At 38.5% G+C, this 19,512-nt stretch overlaps 1 protein-coding gene across 4 annotated transcripts in view; it reads right to left on the bottom strand.

The window, feature by feature from the left end:
- The window catches only part of adgra3 (adhesion G protein-coupled receptor A3), a 135,302-nt gene that overhangs the window by 35,995 nt on the left and 79,795 nt on the right, over window positions 1–19,512 (bottom strand). For all 4 annotated transcript variants that reach the window (XM_043694010.1, XM_043694026.1, XM_043694002.1 and 1 more), the window contains exons 4-11: window positions 17,623–17,694; window positions 13,103–13,174; window positions 10,799–10,870; window positions 8,260–8,420; window positions 5,816–6,029; window positions 4,889–5,053; window positions 3,052–3,253; window positions 832–981 (exon numbers count right to left, since the gene is read on the bottom strand). In XM_043694010.1, the coding sequence (XP_043549945.1) occupies window positions 832–981; window positions 3,052–3,253; window positions 4,889–5,053; window positions 5,816–6,029; window positions 8,260–8,420; window positions 10,799–10,870; window positions 13,103–13,174; window positions 17,623–17,694 (1,108 nt within the window). The remainder of the gene's footprint in view (window positions 1–831; window positions 982–3,051; window positions 3,254–4,888; window positions 5,054–5,815; window positions 6,030–8,259; window positions 8,421–10,798; window positions 10,871–13,102; window positions 13,175–17,622; window positions 17,695–19,512) is intronic.

Below are 19,512 nucleotides of genomic sequence, written 5' to 3'. Positions count from 1 at the left end.
TATAAAGACAATGGCTACAATAGCAGGTCAGAGGCTTGGATTACTGCAGACAGTAGCTCATCTCCAGAGTCCTCAAAGCCTGTCCATCACCAACAAGGCCCAAATTATTAGTATGATGGAACATCTCTTGGCTGGCAACAGTTTGAAACACTCTACCACAAACAGTAGTTAATGTTGGGTAAATTGTGAATTTTACAACAGTCATCACTAATACATTTAGTTAAGATGAAATGAAAAAATATAAAACAAACACAGGGTACTTACAATTAAGCCACAGAAAAAGCATGTACACAGTGAATGGTGAAACAAGCTCAGGATGCAAAACAGCTTACTTTTGTTTCTATGGCCCTGTCTCTGGGTCTCTTCTCTTTGAATCAAGTACTTTTAAATTATACAATGTCCCACACTTACCATGAAGGACCCTCCTTCTCAACATCTCCGCTTGCCTCACGTTTGGTGACCCTCAGGTTAAACCATCACCAGTCAGTTGTCTCTAGTGAGAGAGAGCAACCCTATAGTCTGATAAGACTATGGTGACTTTAACTTTACATAGGCATAGTCAATGAAAGTACAACAGAGACTGTCAATCATGTTCAAAGAGCAACAAATCTGATCATATGAGATTTAAGTTAAAATGGTCAAACAAATTGGAAAAGACTTTTACTCAGCAACCTTCCATTCTATACATGGATCAGAAGCGTTTTTTGTGTTTGAACTCCAATCCATTCACCAGACAAAAAAATTACTTCCATAAATATGATAAAAACATTTGGAGGCAGAAATGCTTAACGTCAAGTCAAAGCATATTTAAATAATAACCACAAAACTCACCTCTTTGTATTTTTCTGCAAATCTATCAAACTTTTCAATCATTTCAGCCACAAAGATGACATCCATCTTATCAGAAAAATTTGCAGCTTCCACAGTGTAAGCCAGAAGTTGCCGTGCTGTTGCCACAGCATTTGTCAGATTTAATGGCATCTGTTTATTTAAAATTAAAAGGTGATAGTACTGCTGGAAGACACAGTCGAAGAAAATTTATTGTAACAGTGAGCTGGCTGAGATAAACAATTAACTAACTGGAATAAACAATTCATGAAGATTTTATATGAATCCACAGACATTACCCTTAATATACAACATCCAAAACACAGAAGTGTTCGTAAACAGCAAATACATCAAGAAGAAAAGTTTCAAGATTTCATTGCATCTTATCTCACAGATTTATTGTGCATTGTAAAAATAAGTTCTTGCATTTATACAGTCTTACTTTCTTGCCAGATTTTTTTCCACTTGATCTACATCATGGATTGCTATTCACTAACTATTATGCAAAATAATATCAGTGCCATTCTTACATATATTGTTGTGAAGTTGGGTAGAGTAATTGTAGATTGGGAGGCAGAAAGTTAGAATTTGGAGTTTATAAAGTTGTAAAATGCTAAGGGGAAAAGCACTGCTTGGTCCCTTTAAAAGGTGTTTTTACCAGCTGTTTTGAATTTAGCCAATCAATTTGAACCAGGTACTTAAATATGATGGTTTTGACAACATAGGACCAAGCCTATTGTAAGAAATATTAATATGTCATCAAGGGTATAAAAGAACAGGGCAGTTGGACAAAGACCACAGAACAAGCTGCCACCTGTCAGGATTAATGACTCTGAGCTCTCAAGAGAGAATCGTTAGCTCTCATAGCCTCATCCATGTCTTAGAGAAAATACCATCTAAATAATAATGGTACCAACGGAAAAACTATCAATATTCCTGACAAAAGAATTCATGGAGAAGGCACAGAACATTCTTGTTTTGAGAGACTAAATTTTATTTATTTTAACATACAAGTAGGACATAAAATCATTGGAACAGCATACATTTGGAATCTTGTTTTCTTCAGAAATAGTTAGTAGTTAGAAGGGATTTGTTAATAGTTTGGTTAAGTGGTTCACTGTTAGAGTTAAATAAATAAATAAATTGTTACTTGTTGATTTTAAAGTATCAGGGAATTATTTTATTTAACCACTCCAATTCACTGAGAAGCAGGTTACACCACTTTGCACATGCTTTTCACAGAATATAGGGCAAGGTGCTCCTTTTTGGACATTTTGCTTTTGGTTGCGGGGGGGGGGGGGGGGGCACAGGGTGGGGAGTGCAGTGTCAACCTCCACTTTATAACAATATCAATGAGATGAATGTCTGGTAATACGAATTTGAGTCCAGGTTATGTATGTAAGTCACAAAATCTCAGAAGGAGGAGGCCATTCAGCCCACTGTGTCTGCACCTGGTCTTCAAATAATGATCATTACCTATTGCCAATTTCCTGCTTTCTCTCCAGACCCTAGCAATTTATTTCCATCCGAACAATCATCTAACACCTTACTGAATGAATGGGTCAATTGAACCTCTACAACCACACTTCCATACCCCAAACACTGGTATGTGAAAAAGATGTTTCTCACATCATTTTTGCTTATTTTGCAAGTCACTTTAAACCTGTGCTCTCTGGTTCCTGATTCTTTTATGAGAAGGGACAGTTTCTCAATATGTACTCCATCACGATTTTGGAAATGCCTATCAGATCTCCTCCTAGTTTTTTCTCTCTCCAAGAAGAACAGTCTGAAACTTCTTTAATTGATCATCATTGCTAACATTTCTTATTCCTTGTACCATTTACTTCTGCATCCTGTCTAATGCATTTACATCCTTCCTATAATGTTGTGCCCAATACTGTACACAATAGCCCATCTTAGGTCTAACAAGTATCATATATCAGATCAAGCTGCTTGCTCAAATTTCTGGTGTAGTCAGTAACCTTAGAACATTGGAAAGAGATAAGAATAATGAATAAGAATAATAACAGAATCAATAACATGCAATGGTGAGTGAAGCTTAGCAATTAAATTCTACTTTATTACGCAAAAGTTTATTTACATCATGTGCAGTGCTGCATTCCTAAAATAAATAACATGGCTCTATTTAATTTTAAAAAATGATTTCATGTATCAACTTCATTTGGCATATATCTACAGCAAGAGATATGAGTTGGTGTATACCTGGTTAAACATGTAAAGCACACGTGTAACATCGTTGGCATATTGACAGCGAGAATAATTGTCATCAGACCAAAATCCTCCTCTGTCACATTTGCGCCAAGCCTTCTTTTCATCCTGAGAACCACCAGGGTATATGCCAGTGCCAGCAGAATAACGGGTACAGAGCAGGTACGCAGTGATACCAGCCAATGTACGAGGCCACCTGTGTGTAAGAAAATTATTCCAATCTATCAACCTCAAATAGAAATGAATGGTTTGGTTTTCACACAAAGTTTTAAAAACTAAAACTAAGACAGTTGAAATGTTGTTAACAGTACTTGTCTATTCCTACTCATAATGAAGTACACAACAGCAGGCTAAACTAAATCCCAAACAAAATCAAAAGAACTGTGGAGGCTGTAAATCAGAAACAAAAAGCAGAGGTTGCTGGAAAAGCTCAGTTGGCCTGGCAGCATCTATGAAGAGAAATCAAAGTTAATGCTTTGGATCCAGTGACCCAGTTCAAGACAAGCCTAGCCAGTCCAATGTTTCCTCATTAGACAATCCTCTCATATAAAGATTAGTCTGATGAAAGTTCTCTAAACTGTCTCCAAAGCATTATATCCTTCCCTAACTAGGGTGACCAATACAATGTAAAGTTCTCCAGGTGAAGTCTTGCCGGTACGTAACTGAAACAAATCTCTCTAATTTTGTATTCAATTCCCCTCATGATAGATTCCAACATTCTATTAGTTCTCCTAATTACTCATTGTATCTGCCTGCTGCAGTTTCAGCACAAAGACCTTCAGATTTCATAGCTCTGAAAACTTTCATCATTCAGATCATATATTTCTTACTTTATTCTTCCTGCCAAAAAGGGCAATTTCACATTTTCCCATATTATACACTATTTGCCCACTCACTTAACTCACCTACATTTTTTTGTACATACTGCGGAGAGAAATCACAGTTGGTGTTTTGAATCCAGAAACCCTTTTGAAGAAGACACTAAACCTGAAACGTTGACTCTGATTTCTCTCCATAGATGCTGCCAGACCTGCTAAGATTTTCCAGCAATTTCTGTTTTTGTTTTTGTTTCTGATTTCCAACAGTTCTGCCACTGCAATATCAGAGAACTGACACATCTTTACTGCTAGTATCTTTGAGTGTTTAGAAATGCAGCAGTTTTTAATGATTTGAATAACTAATTAAAGCTTCAACAAAATTGGTCTTTCATGACATTGCTAAAGGATAGCTCCACATTGTTTCCACCGTCTTCAGTCATCAGTTGCTTAAATTCCCCAAACCTTATTCTACAACCATATCTTGTGTTGCTTCATCCACATCAGTTTAATAAATTCTAAACAGCTAAGGTACTGGCACCAAACCTTGCAGAACCCTGAACCTATGCCTACTCTATTTTGAAGCTTTTACAATGTACTCCTCATATTTTCTGTGCAATAAGTGCCATGTATCTTATAGTTACCTATGTGGGTAAGAAATGCCAAATGCAACAAAAAAAACTGAGCAAGGGAAATGCTTCATCAACTACTGGAACATCGAGTAGTTACATATTAACAAAGTGGGTGAATTAAATTAAAATTGAAGTAAATATTTAATAAAGATCACATTCGGAGAGTAGTTTTCAAATATGCAGCATATCTCATTATTGCCTTGCATCCTGCAATTCTATCATTGTAAATTTATCAACCGTAATCATTACAGTATGAGTTACTGTATCATATTATAAACATACTTTTTTTTTTAGACATTAAGTCTATTGAGAAAAGGACATCACAGCAAAGAACATATTGCTAATCTTCCATGAAGAAGCTTTTACTTTACTTAAGTTCACTACCTGAAATCCCCTTTGTTATTCATCACCATCTCTGGCGGGCAGTATTTTGCCGAGCTTTCCAAGACAACTACATCAACCTGTTTAGTTCTGTTTCCACGTTTGGTTTGGACATGGCATTCCCAACTTCCAGTGGAACTCATTTGGACATTTGAGATAATTAGAGTACTGCATTCAGAAATAGTTACATTACTATTCAACAGAAACATAGGAAGACATACAGAGTTAGTATAAAATTGTATTTTGAAAAACAGAATGCTTCATCTTGGTGTTAATAGCTGCATCAATAGCTGCAAGATGTTCTCAGTACAAATATATGATATTCAGCAACCATTAACACAATTTTGAAATGGTTTAATGCTTAGCACTCAGTAATAAATGGCATTTCTCTAAATTTGAAACAATGAAAAGAGAAAAAAAAGCTTTTGAAGCAATACCAAATTTGTAAGCAGCTTAATCTTTTGAGTATAAAAAATACATGTTGTTGAAAATCTAGTATTGTGCCTTAAATGTTGGAAGGAGAACAAGTTTAACTAAAAGTGAATTAATTGACATGTAAATTACATTTTCTTGGAGACCTGAAATTTTAAAGAAAAAATTATATCTTCTGCATTAATAACATTTGCTTGAGAAAATATTAGGAGATTTATGGAATGGTACAAAGATTGCATGAAGTATGCAAATACTAGTGTCTTATGTCTTCAACATTTTGAAATAAAACAGCTGAATAAAGAAATGAAAAGACAATTAAAAGCAAACACTAAACTGACCTTCATAAAAATCAGAACATGTAGCCTTTATGAAAAGAAGAATGTTTTAGAATGTTTCAAATATAGGAAATGATGTACGTTTATCCCATATACACATCATAATTAGGGCAACAACCGCTCTTACTCTGAATGCTAACTTGCAAATTAGGTAAGCTATTACCTTGCAATAAAAGAACAATTGTGTAGCACATTTTTTTCAACAAAGATTCCTTGGGATTCATCAGTTTCCACGAGCTTTCCATCCTGATACCAGAGCACTTCCATGTCCTGGTCAATGTAAGAAACCATACACTGAAAAGGGAGACTATCACCCTCAAACACCACCTGTCGATGGGAAGGGGTCATCTGAAAGGATGGTAGTTCAAGAGGAACATCTGCAATAATAAAAATTAGTTGAAATTAAACTCAGTTTAATAAGAATAGACTTCAGTTACCTGACAGACTACAGTAATGATCCATTCATTTTAAAAAAGAAATAAACAAACATCATCGACATTATTTTACATTCCCTGGTTTGCAGGTAGGAATCAGGATGGCTGTAAGATTCCGCAGCTAACCTTGACTCCTTTCTACACACCTCATTCTAACCAGAATTTTACAGGAACAAGTGAGGCACAAGCTGGCTCTCACCATCCCTCGCTCCAATTGAACCTGATGGGAGAAGTTCAGGAGTGTGAGAGGAGCTGCAGCCTGGCAGCTCATCCTACCTTGGCCTCAGATTGGTGAGGGTGAAATATATTGGGCACCTCACAAGATGCGTCCATTCCTGGCTGCTCCTTGCACTTTTCTGGTCCTCAACTTATAATCTGGGAATTCTTTGTAGATTCAGTCCTGGCCACAACTGATTTTGGCATTGCTGGGACTACAGAGCTGATGGGTCTGCTGCCTGATTAAGGAGAGGCTCCTCTTCCAGGTAATTAACACTCCCTGGCAGTGAAAAATAGCTGTTGGGCTGCCATCATTGGCAGGGGTGTGCATGTCTGGCAGACTCTGGATACTGGTTCAGTGAGTAATTTTAAGGAGGAGATTGACAGATTTTTAAATTGGTAACAAGTTTAAGGCCTATGGAGAGTGGGCAGGAAAAGTTGAAATGAGATCAGCCACGAGCAGGCTTGAGGGACTGAATTGCCTATTTTGGCTCCTAGTTCTTTTGTTCTATGAGAAGGAAACATAGTTAATGTTTCAAGTCTGAGACTGTCCACAGATGATACCAGACCAATCGAATTTCTCTTGCACTCAATTTTAATTTGGCTTTGCAGAGGTCTCATTATTGACTGCTGTTCTTAATTATTTCTTTTTAGCTTAGCTTCATGAATATAATTGGTGCCAGTGCTTGCTCAACATAATTACTCTCCCAGGAGAGTACAGCACTATTGTGTTTGCTTTATAGGATATACTATTACCAGCTCCAGTGCCTAGCCTCGAATGGTGCATGCTGGTGCAACAGGTCGTGAAGATGACAAATGGTATGTTGGCCTTCATAATGACATGAGTACAGGAGCAGAAACACCTTGTTTCAAATGTAGAAGGCTTTGGTGAGAGTACACCCGGAATACTTTGTACAGTTTTTTTGTCTCCTTATCTGAGGAAGAATGTTCTGGCTATAGAGAGATTGCAACAAAAGTTTACCAGAGTGATTCTGGGGATGGCAGGGCTGACTTATGAAGAGAGAATGGATTGGTTAGGACTATACTCATTGGAGTTCAGAAAAATGAGGAAGGGGTCTCATAAACCTGAAAAATGCTAACAGGAATAGATAGAGTAAATGCAGGAAGGATGTTCCTGATGACCAATATGTTCAGAACCAGGGGCCCCAGCCTAAGGATACAGGGCAAAGACAAAAAAACTGCAGATGCTGTATTCCAAGGTTGAGAAGTCCTTCTCTACCTCCTGATGCTACCTGGTTTGTTAAGTTCTTCCAGCCTCCTGCTTGCTTACTTAATGATACAGGGCAAGCCAGTCAGGATTGAGACGAGGAGAAATGTATTCAGCCAGAGAGTGGTGAACCAGGGAATTCTCTGCCACAGAAAGTGGTTGAGGCCAATACATTGAATATTTTCAAGAAGGAGTTAGATATAGTCCTTAGGGTTAAAGAGACTAAAAGTTATGGGGAGAAAGCAGAAACAGGATACTCAGGTGGATGATCAGCCATGAACACAATTGAATGGTGAGCAGGTTCAAAGGGCTGAATGGCCTACACTTGCTCCAAATTCTCTGTTGCTATGGTGGGCAGCCAGTGACCCCACAGCCTTGGCATTTTTTTTCCATCCATTACTTCCTTTGGTATTGATTTCAGGTTTTTTTTGTAACTCAAGACATGGAGAATTAGGTCTTGAATAATGAGGGAGAAGATATTACATATTCTTTGGATACACAAAAAATTTAAGCACCTGGTTATCTTTGGAAGGAAAAGAGCAAGAAATGGTAGAGCTGGAAAGAAGAATGCAGGGCAGAGGAAATGACCAGATCAGGTGTTACATGTCATGACTAGAATACAGAGTTCAATGACCAGTAGTCAGCCAACTTTTGCCTGGATGATTGGAATTCTGGTAGACATTGCTAAGACTACTACAATGAGTATAAAGGTGAATCTGAAATTCTTACCACAAGAAAGATGTTCTTTATGAACATTTGTTATAAGCTGACCATGTAAAGACTTTGGGAAGGCACATTTAGTTTCTCGTAAAGTTATATTTTTAGTCTTTATCCACTGAATCATCCAACGTAAGTTGCAATCACACAGGAGATATTCAGTCTGAAATTCTCTGACAACAAAAGCAAAACAGAAGTGCTTTGTTTCCAAATATTTTTTCTTTACCAAGATTGTTCTCTCAAAAAACTATAATAGTAATAAAATCCAGAGATAAACATGATCAAAAAAGGCATCCAAAACATGTCTGATAAACGCACAACAGTTACTGAAATCAATTTTAAACTTTTTAACAATATTTATAATAATATTTTCCAATTCATCATCTGAAACTGGTGGCTTTAGTGAAAAATGAAATAAAGCCAATGAAATATATTTAAAATAAATTGAAAGTATTTGAACAAAAGACATAAAACCAGTCCTAAATGCATGCAAGTTATCTAAATTTTGTGACAACTGAGAATTCAAGAAAATAAACATGAGAGCATTTTACATGACCAAAGATTTTAATAATAATATGATACTGGATTTTGCTCATGTATTAAACCTTTGCTGTATTACCTGCATGATTTGGCAGTCACAGAATTAAGTTGGATTCATTAACTAAAATAGTCAATAGGAGTGGGACGTTAAGGAGTACTAAACAGAGACAAAGGCAGAGGTTACTAGTAGTGGAAATTTAAAAAAAAACAGTAGGGCTCCAGATTTCTGAGAGATGATTCCAATCAGAGCTCCTTCGGAAGTGAGCTTTTCACAGCAGTCAGTTCCCAATTTCTGAAATGTACACGCTGACAGCAGCTATTAAATGGTAGATATATTTGTTAACTGTTATGTTGGGAGTATTGGGAGGATAGGGTGCTAGCTGAGTAGTGGATAGGGTGCCAGAGTTAAAGGTAAGAGATGCAGTTGTTAGGGTAAAGATGTGACGAATGAGAAAAGGTTGAGTCCAATTGAAGGAGTTCATTGGGTAGGGCCAGGTCTGGTCACAGGGCTTTTCAGGTTGGCTTGGATCTTTTCAGCTCTGGCAGGAGGTCGGGGGGGGATGTTGTCTGGCTGGAGAAAAGTGGGGCTGGGTCCCAAGAAGCGTCAAACCAGGGACTGGTGGGTGTAAGTGAGTTGGGGAGGTACAGTTAGAGTGTGCATGCTCAATATGGGGTTGCTTTAGTACATAAACTAAGTACGTAATAGTCTAACTTTTCCAGAGTAAATAATTTACAAAATTTCACTGGAACCTTCTGAAGTCTCAGATCTAAATGGAGACTTCTGAATGGTTGTAGCTGAAAGTTCAGCTTCCTGAGTGATTTCTTTGCAGTGTTCTACAGTGGGAATTCTTCAGGATTCTTGGGTGCAAATTCCATCTGAAGAACAATTGTCTGGCTGTAGGAAAATCTGGTTCAAAATGCTTTGGCGTTGAAAGTAAATTGTGAGAATCACACCCAGGATATCTTCTGTAACCTTAAGTGACTGACATAAAAGAACACAGAAACATGGAACTAGTTTGCCTGTTTGTCTTCTGCATTATAATTCTGTGTGACATAGAGGTTAAGGTTAATGACATTGATAATGCAGAAAAGAAAAATCATAAATATATTCCAGCACAAAGCAGAGAACATCTATTTTGGAAGCAATATAAGGGCAACTAACAGTTCTTTCGCCACACACATCCTGAAGTGGATAAACAACAATTTCACTTTTAGACATTCCCTCTCAAATTTGCTTTGATAAATATAAAAGAAAATGCAATATTTTGACCATCCAATATGACTTTATTAGAAGACCAAGAGGAAATGACATTAAAGCACCACTGTGCGAATAATTGGAAATTCTGTTATTCTTCCACCAAGATTACAGAGATATATCAGAAGAACCTACACAGAAATTCTACCATGTGGTTTGAATTATGGTGGCACAGTGGCTGAGTGGTTAGCACTGCTGCTTCATAGCACCAGGAACCTGGGTTCAATTCCAGCCTTGGGCGAGTGTCTGTATGGAGTTTGCATATTCTCCCCCTGTCTGTGTGGGTTTCCTCCCACAGTCCAAAGATGTGCAGGTCAGGTGAATTAGCCATAGCATAAGGTGCATTAGCAAGAGGGAAAATGGGTCTGGGTGGGTTACTCTTTGGAAGGTCAGTGTGAACCTGTTGGGCCAAAGGGCCTGTTTGCACACTGCAGGGAATTTAATCTAAAATTATTGTTTATCAATAAGGGATACTTAACATATTTTTGAAGACAAAGTAGTGAACTTTTGCTTATTTTGTGGACCAAGTAAATGAGCAAAATGTGTTAAGTATCTCTCCTTATTTATTAACTTTATACATCGATTGTAAAAAAAATTATAGTTGGTCACATTAAATCCAATACTTCAGGATAGCCTCTTTTCTTTAAATTAAGAACAGTTTTTGATATAGAAAATGTAGAGAAAAATAAATGTCGTTACAATGGTCAGAAATTGAGAAAACAGCCAAGAATTAAATAAACTTAACTTATCACTTACATGTATTTCAGTGACAGAAGGTTTTCAAACGTCCCTTGTGTTAATGTAGAAAACAAGTTTCCTGAAAGGTTTCTGAAAAAAAGGAAATCTGTTCTGGAAAACCTGTACTACTTCATTAACTGTTCTTTACAATTTACATGAACAATTTAAACACTAAAATAAAAAGAACAAAGGATATGGAGGCACTGGACAGAACACATAACACATTTACAAGGATAACAGACTGCAAAGAAAAGATTAACAACATAAACAAACAAAAAAGCTGTGGGGTGTTAGAGGTACTGTACTTAAAACATTTCAACAGAAGTGGGCTGCAATTTACCAAAAAATGCCCAAGGGCCAATTTTGGTAAATTTCACTGCTGGTTTCTCTCCATGAGCACCAGCAAGTTTTTCATGCAATTCTCTGCTGCTCACCTCTACTGTATCACGAGCATCAAACTGTACACTCACCAGTGGCAAAAGTCCTTGCCACTTGCAAAACATTCTGTGATTTCCACCACCTGCGTCATACTTAAGGCGCAAATGTGCACCACATTAGTCACTGCCAGCCAATAATAGCCCTTCACAGTACACATAATGGGAGGGAAATGTAAAAGAACAGCTTCTGAGGACACACAGGTGGCACTGTGACACTTCATTGCAAATCAAAGCTCACGCATTCACAAAGTTACTGTGACTTTCCAGTTGTAGCTATGTTATTAATTCATTAGTAACTGCAGTTACAAGAATCAAGACAAACTTGGAATCCATCCTTCGCACCCATTCCATGTTTGAACCCTAACGGAGTACTACTCTTTCCTCAATGCCCAGCATAGCATTACATTTTATTGTTGTTCAGTGGTGACTGTGGTCTACCCCTTGACTTACTTGAAATGACAGCCCTGACGATGAATGACCAGACTCCTGACTGATCCCTGTGCAGCTCTCTGATTCACTTACCACTAATCTCCTGTCAGGTTGCATGGCACAAGATTAATCTTGGCACATTACCCAGACAGAAATGTTAGGGAACCCCTGACTACCCCAGCTGTCCAACTGTCTGTGTCTAAGCACCTGGACGAAGATCAGATGATGCCCTTGACTTACCTTGCTGATACACCCTGACTGGTAACAGTGCACTAACATGACAGAGTACTTACTCCCCTTAGACTTTCAGACACGGCATTTGATGAAGCACATTCAGTGTTTGCTATGTAGGCTGCTGGCATGTTGCAAATGTTGATACTGATGTAACACAATGCTATAAAGTAACTTGATCCTCCCTCTTGACTGATCACTGCTGGCAACAAGGACAAGTTACCTCACTTTGTGTCTGCATTCAGTCAAGGCAAGACAAGATGAGGCAAAGGCAATGCTGTGAGCATCCAAGTCCATACAAAGCATTAAGAGGGCAAGCAAGGAGTCCTGAGATACATTCATGAAATGCAGCCTGGCTGCACCATTTCAATGTAAGGTGTCAGTGCACTCCAAAATGCAGCACTGTAGTAGAAGCTGCATGGTAAGTGAGATGGAAATGGGCTATGATGGTGTGGAGAGACTGGTGTCAACCTCTGTGGACAGGTTGGAGGTTATGCAAGTGGTTGCTATTCATTGAGTACGAGATATTGGGGTGTGCTGGCGATGCTGGAGTCAGCTATCCACTCTGATTTTCATGTCAGGAATTGTCACCACTTTGTTTCTGCCACAGCATAAAATGAAGCAAATGGGGTAATAAGATCTTAATACAAACAAATGGGCCTCTTGGCTGCTCACTAACGAGATTCTGATCTCACTATTCAAACTTTGGGAGCAAAATTGCATTTGTTTTCTTGAAGTTGAGAACTTCATTTCTCCAATTTTGCCATGTTTGGCCACTTGACCAATCCACTGCTGTCATTATTCAGGGGCTTTGAAAATTCAGCCTAATTTTTCCTGTTATAGCAGAAGAGTAAAACTAGAGGATGTGAATTATAACCAAGAAATTAAATTTAGATTGAACTTCTTTCACTAGTATAGAAATATATGGAACTCCCTACTACAGGGAATAGTTGGCATTCATAATATGGATAAACTTAAGATGATGCTAGAGAAGCACACTAGGGAAAAAAGAATAGAGGGTTAGGCTCATAACATTTGTTAAGTTTGAAGGAGATGAGACATGCGTTGAGTATGAGTGTGGTTGGGATGAACGGCCTCTTTCCAGGGAGTATTTTTTATGTAGTTCAACATAATTAGATGGAATGTATGGAATGACAGAATAAAAAATATCAAATATTATGCTATTTTAAAGAAAAAAGGTAAATTGACTTGGCTGATAACTTACAATCGGATAAGATTTGAGATGCCTCTGAATATTTCCCCATTTAGACAGCCTATCCTGTTGTTAGATAAATCCCTGTAAGAGAAAAACTTATGTTAAACTGGTTCCTAGATACAGTAGGTGAATCTTGTTTCATTTTTCCAGACTCTGTAATTTGTGAAATCCAACACCCATATAGCATCTTCTTTTTCTTTGTTGGACTCCACTAAACTGCAAGCCAGATGCTCAGAGACATCTAGGATCATCATGATTTGGAATGTGACAGATTTTACGCTTTTCCCACGTAGTGATGTTTTAACTTTTACAGTAAAGCCACCAAGATCCAGGACCCAAAGACTCTGCATGTGTATCACACCAATCTCTGACCACCACTAAAAGGATGAAAATTGGTAGGTTAATAATGTCTCCATGATCATAACTATTAGTGTTTATTTACTCAACAACCATTAATTTCATTCACAGTTCACTCTCAGTTGAGTCAGTGGATTCAAACCCTTCTCCAGAATCTGAGCACCTGAGGGAATGCTTGCATTGTTACGAGTTCCATTTTAACCGGTGTCTGATCTATTTGCTCAGGTGGGTTGGAACTGCTTTGCATTGCTCAAACAATAGCACACAATGTTCATTTTTAAAAATTTACACTTGCATAAAAAAAAGTTTAATTGGTCAATCAGTTAATTTGGTCTTTGCAAAACCTAGCTCACTACACCTTTACTTGTGTAGAAGAAAACAAATGAGTAACAGCAACTTAAGCAGGCAGCAGTGTGTTTATTAATTGGAGTGCTCAGAGAAAGACAGCAATCTTAGTTAACTGGATGAATAAGGATATTCATGGACAAAATATAACTTTTCTTTTCCTCTCCTTTGGTAGCCTGTTATTCTCTCTTGGTTGATTTTAATTTGCTGGAATCAGCATTTCCAGTTACATGGCGGATAGGTGAGTTATCAGCACATTGTACAGATCAAAATGCCCAGAGGTTAACTCCCCTCATTCTGCATAGCTATCATCTGTGGTTTTCTTCATTTCAGTATACCCATAGTTTCTTCAATTTTGACATGTTAATTCGCAAATTTTGTTTCATGTAGTCTCTTTCTTTCTTTTCTGTGTCTCCCCTTATTACTTTTCATCTCTGCTGCAGTCTCATTCTGAGCACTTGCCACACACTACACATCAGTTTCATTCTTTCTGTAGAATGACCTTGCAAAGAGACCTGAAGGCAGATCTGAGAATACAGACTTTCTGACAACCCAAGGTGTGATCTTCACATTCTACCAAATAGTAGCTCTTTTCATGTGAATTCTCATATGTCATTTGGATTTCAGTCGCTACAGAAAATTAAGACCAAATAACACTCTCAAAGTTGCCATCAGTACTACTGGCTACATTTTCCTGATTGTAGCTTTTGATGTCTGAAGGAAATGTCTTAAATCCTGATGTAGAACTTGCATCAAGTCTCTCTTTTACAGAACTGTTGTGAGAAGGTGCACAACATGAAAGGATTTCAATGTATGTAGCATTCAGTCTCTCACATTAAGCAAATTGGCTTAGATGCCACTGCACTATGTAGATGTTGGGGTTTGGAACGTAGAAATAAACTCATACTGAAACCTATGAATGATAGAGAGACACTGGGGAAGATTGAGAATTGGCCCATGCATTCACACAGCCAAATAGTCATTGCAGAAGTGCAGACGGGAGTTGAATGTAAGATATCCGAATTTAGGCAATCCCAAGGAAATTCTCCAAGAAACTGAAAAGTCTGCTGGACAATTTCCTTGTGCCTGGCATCCTCCAAATATTTACTTAAATCTTGAAAATTCAAAATGTTCTGATTTACTTATGCTTAATAGTTATCAAGGAAAGGTTAGAGGAATTGGATACAAAAGTGGCTTGAAGGTAGGAGACAGACGGTGGTGGTGGAGGGTTGTTTTTCAGACTCTAGGCCTGTGACCAGTCGCAAGGATCGGTGCTGGGTCCACTGCTTTTCGTCATTTATATAAATGATTTTGACATGAATATAGGAGGAATGATTAGTAAGTTTTCAGATGACATCAAAATTAGAGCTGCAGTGGACAGTAAAGAAGATGATGTCAGAGTACAACAGGATCTTGATCAGACAGGCCAATGGATTAAGGAGTAGCAGATGGAATTTAATTTAGATAAATCTGAGGTGTTGCGTTTTTGAAAGGCAAATCAGGGCAGGACTCATACAGATTAGTTGTAGGGCCCTGGGGAGTGTCGCCAAGTAAAGAGATCTGGGGTGCAGGTGCATAGTTCCTTGAAAGTGGAGTTGCAGTTGGACAGGCTGGTTAAGGCTGCATTTGGCATACTTGCCTTCATTGGTCAATGCACTGAATGTAGGAGTTAGAATGTCATTTTGCAGCTGTACAGGACATCAGTGAGGCCACTTTTAGAATACAATGTTAAATTCTGGTCTCCTTGCTAGAGGGAGATTTTTGTTAAACTGGAGAGGGTTCAGAACAGATTTACAAAGATGTTGCTGGGATTGGAGAGTTTGAGCTATAGGGAGAGGCTGAACAGGCTGGGGCTTTTCCCCTCCAAAGTATCAGAGGCTGAGGGGTGACCTTATAGAGCTTTACAAAATCATGACAGGTATGGATAGAGCAAATAGCCAAGATCTTTTTTCCAGAGTAGACAAGTGCAAAACTAGAGGGCATAGGTTTAAGGTGAGAGGGGAAAGATTAAAAAGGAACCCAAGGGGCAACTGTTTCATGCAGAAAATGGTGTATATATGGAACAAACTGCCAGATGAAGTGGTGGAGGTGGGTACAAATACAATATTTAAAAGCAACTGTATGGATACTTGAAGAGGAAGGGTTCAGACGGATATGGGTCAAATGCTGACAAATAGGATTGGTCAGATTGAGATGTCTGGTCATCACATTGAACCGAAGGTTCTGTTTGCATGCTGTATAACTCTATGACTCTATGATTATAATCCCACTCTAACTCCTGGGTAACAGCAAACCAAAACCTAACACGCACGCAGCCAGCCACCAAATGAGAGCTGCACCACCACCCCCCACCCCGGCAATCCAGACTCTCATGCCCTCTGGACCTGACATACCCACTTTCCAACCCACCCACCCAAAGCATGCATTTATTCTCCTGGCACCCATCCCCCTCATTCATCTGCTATTCCATCCCTCACCAATCAATTTCCTACCACCACCATTTCCTTCCTTCCACCCTCCCTATCAGCAATCCTGCTAATTGCTTTTCTTCTGTACAGACTATGCAGAGGTCTGTTTGTGACATTGACTTCCTGAACTGAAAGTTAATAGTGAACAGCATCAACACTGTGTGAGAGTCCTTGGAGCAGCTGAGTAACTTAGAAGGAACGTTCATCCTTACCACCAGCTCCCCCTTATCTTTTGTAGCTACCCTTGTACTTGCAAGGATTTCAAAGTGCTTGCTGGATTTTTAACTTCAGAATACAACAGTTAATGCTGTAAAAGGAATGCACTTTAACAATAATCTCCATTGCTTGCTTTCAGGCTTCTTAGACAAACTCGTAACAGAAGGCTCTTGTCAAAGAAACTATAGTACAGAAGTAATCTAAAGACAATTTAGACAGGATTTTTAAAAACTGATCAGTGTTAGAACTAGGGTTTCCGGTCCTGATTGGAATTTATAGGACATGATAGATTTATGCCCATTGTATGGATGCAGTTGCTAAAAGACTTAATAAAATAGTGGTGTCATATGCATTTATAGATCATGTTTAAACTCTATCGTTTGGCACAGGATATACATCAAGATGCATTATAGATATTTTGTAGTTAACTTGTTCAGAGATGTTGGAGAAAGTAAGGACAGCCAATGTTGGAGATCAGAGTCAAAATGTGTGGTTCTGGAAAAGCACAACAGGTCATAAGCCTGAAATGTGGATGCTCTTGCACCTCGGATGCTGCTTGATCTGCTGTGCTTTTCCAGCACCACACATTTTGACTCTGTTCAGAGATGTCATCAGTGGAGCAAATGGGACTTGAACTTGGGCCACTTGATCCGGAGGTACTACATGATCCACTGTGCCGCAAGAGCCAACCCACCAATGTGCATTATATTCTAGATCTTATTGATATGCTAAACAAGATGAATTAAAATGTTGGATTGAACATACAACTTTACAGATGGTATTAAATGGGCAAAAAGAGATTGGCTAACCATTTTCAACAGTTCTTGGACATCTCAACTAAGATCGATTTGTAAAATGAACCACCACAAAAATGGCCACAAATGATCTTAATAAAGATGATAGTTCCATGGGTTGAAAATTTTTAAATGGCACTTTTCTCTTCAAAGCAAGAAACAGAGAAACCATAATCATTTTGATTTGATTTTGATAAGTTTTCATTCCAGTTCTGTAAGCTTCCATTGAACTGGTTGATTTGTTTTTTTACAGTGCCTTACAGGAGCTGTTTTGTTTAAAATGAATGTTTTGTTTAAAAGAGCAGAAATCATAATCAGTCACTGATGCATCAAATAATTCAATACTCACAATCTTTTCAGTGTTGAAAGTCCCCAGAAGGCACCAGGCTCTATATTACTGATAAGATTGTTCTTTATGTCTCTGCAAGAAAATAAAAAACAAGTATTAATTGTAATAATTCATATTCCACTGACTTGGAGCATAGTGCTTACTTCTGAGAGTGATTTGGTACTAAGGATACCTGATAAATCCAGAGTATCAATAACAGCACCAGGGAACTTGTGGTGCAGTGGTGTATCCCTTCACCCAAATCAGAAAGCCCAGGTTCAAGTCCTACCTGAAAAGTGTGTCGTAACACATCTTGACAGGTTGATCAAAAATTCAATAAAAATATCTTTTATACATGTTATGACCAAGATTGGAAGAGTGTACTTTTATTCTCGAGTCCCTCTACTCCACAGGTCACAACATAAATCTAATTGTTTTACCCAGTTCGCAATACAGCCCATTGAACGATTCAGCTATTTTTCGACTTGAAATAAAAAGATCCGTCACCAGGTTTATTTCAATAAAAACAAGGTTATTGATTTTTTAATAAATGATGTATTCAGTGATGCACAACTGATTAACCCACTTGGTTGTAAGGTAAAAATTTAAATGTTTACCCCTATATCACACAAAGCACACATAAACAATCATGAGGAAAAAGAAGACTCTTCTCTATTGAGATTTGTTTTTTGTCGGGGTGGGGGGTCATGGGGGGCAAACACATTTAGCTAATAAGCCTTAGTACTTGAAAGTAGAAAGACATATGGCAAGTATGTTCAAATGGCAGCCAGTCTGATATTCAGGCACAGAAAGGCCAAGGTTGGAGGATGTGAGCTACAGGGAGAGGCTGAAGAGCCTGGAGCTGTTTTCACAGGAATGTTGGAGGCTGAAGGGTGACCTTATAAAGGTTAGTAAAATCATGAGGGGACATGGATAGGATAAATAGACAAAGTATTTTCCCTGAGGTGTGGGAGTCCAGAATTTGAGGGCATAGGTTTAGGATGAGAGGGGCAAGATGTAAAAGGGACCTAAGGGGCAACGTTTTCACACAGAGGGTGGTGCATGCATGGAATGAGCTGCCAGAGGAAGTGGTGGAGGCTGGTACAATTGCAATATTTAAAAGGCATCTGGATAGGTATATGAATAGGAAGAGTTTAAGAGAGATATAGGCCGGGTGCTGGCAGGTGGGACTAGATTGGATTGGGATATCTGGTCGGCATGGACGAGTCGAACCGAAGGGTCTGTTTCTGTGCTGTACATCTCTATGACACTATGTCATCAAACAAAAGCAGATATCTCTAGGTTCTTAGCAAATCCAGCTTGCTCAGGAAACATAGTACCAAGGATTCTTCTGGACATTTTGCAGGAGAACTATGCAGGTTCAGATTGGATCAGGGTCCCTGTATAACAATGGACTCACAACAAGGAGTTTTTTCCAGAAACAGGAGAGCTGGGCAAGGAAGTCCTTTCCTTTCCCCAAGTTGGCCACCAATTGAAAACTAAACATTCCACAAAGCAAAAGCTGCAACCTAACAATTGTTAACTCGGGCAGAAGACCTGCAGGAAATATGCAGCTAATACAAGACATGTGCCATTCAAGAACACCTTGCAAACACCTTGCTATCTCAACATCAGGGAACATTCACTATGTTTTGTGTATTTACCAAGTGGCAAGATGAATTGCTCGCTAGGCAGAGGAGACAATGATCATGATATATTATAATGTTTAATAAAAACCAAAAGAACTGTAGATTTGAGGAAGGGTCAAAACAGGGTAAAAACAATGACTGCAGATGCTGGAAACCAGATTCTGGATCAGTGGTGCTGGAAGAGCACAGCAATTCAGGCAGCATCCGAGGACAGGCAAAAGCCCTTCATCAGGAATAAAGGCAGAGAGCCTGAAGCGTGGAG

Source organism: Chiloscyllium plagiosum, chromosome 1 (assembly GCF_004010195.1).
Source record: "Chiloscyllium plagiosum isolate BGI_BamShark_2017 chromosome 1, ASM401019v2, whole genome shotgun sequence".
Classification (NCBI taxonomy): domain Eukaryota; kingdom Metazoa; phylum Chordata; class Chondrichthyes; order Orectolobiformes; family Hemiscylliidae; genus Chiloscyllium; species Chiloscyllium plagiosum.
Note: the sequence above shows the minus strand (reverse complement) of the source record. Positions and strands in the feature narration are given on the sequence as shown.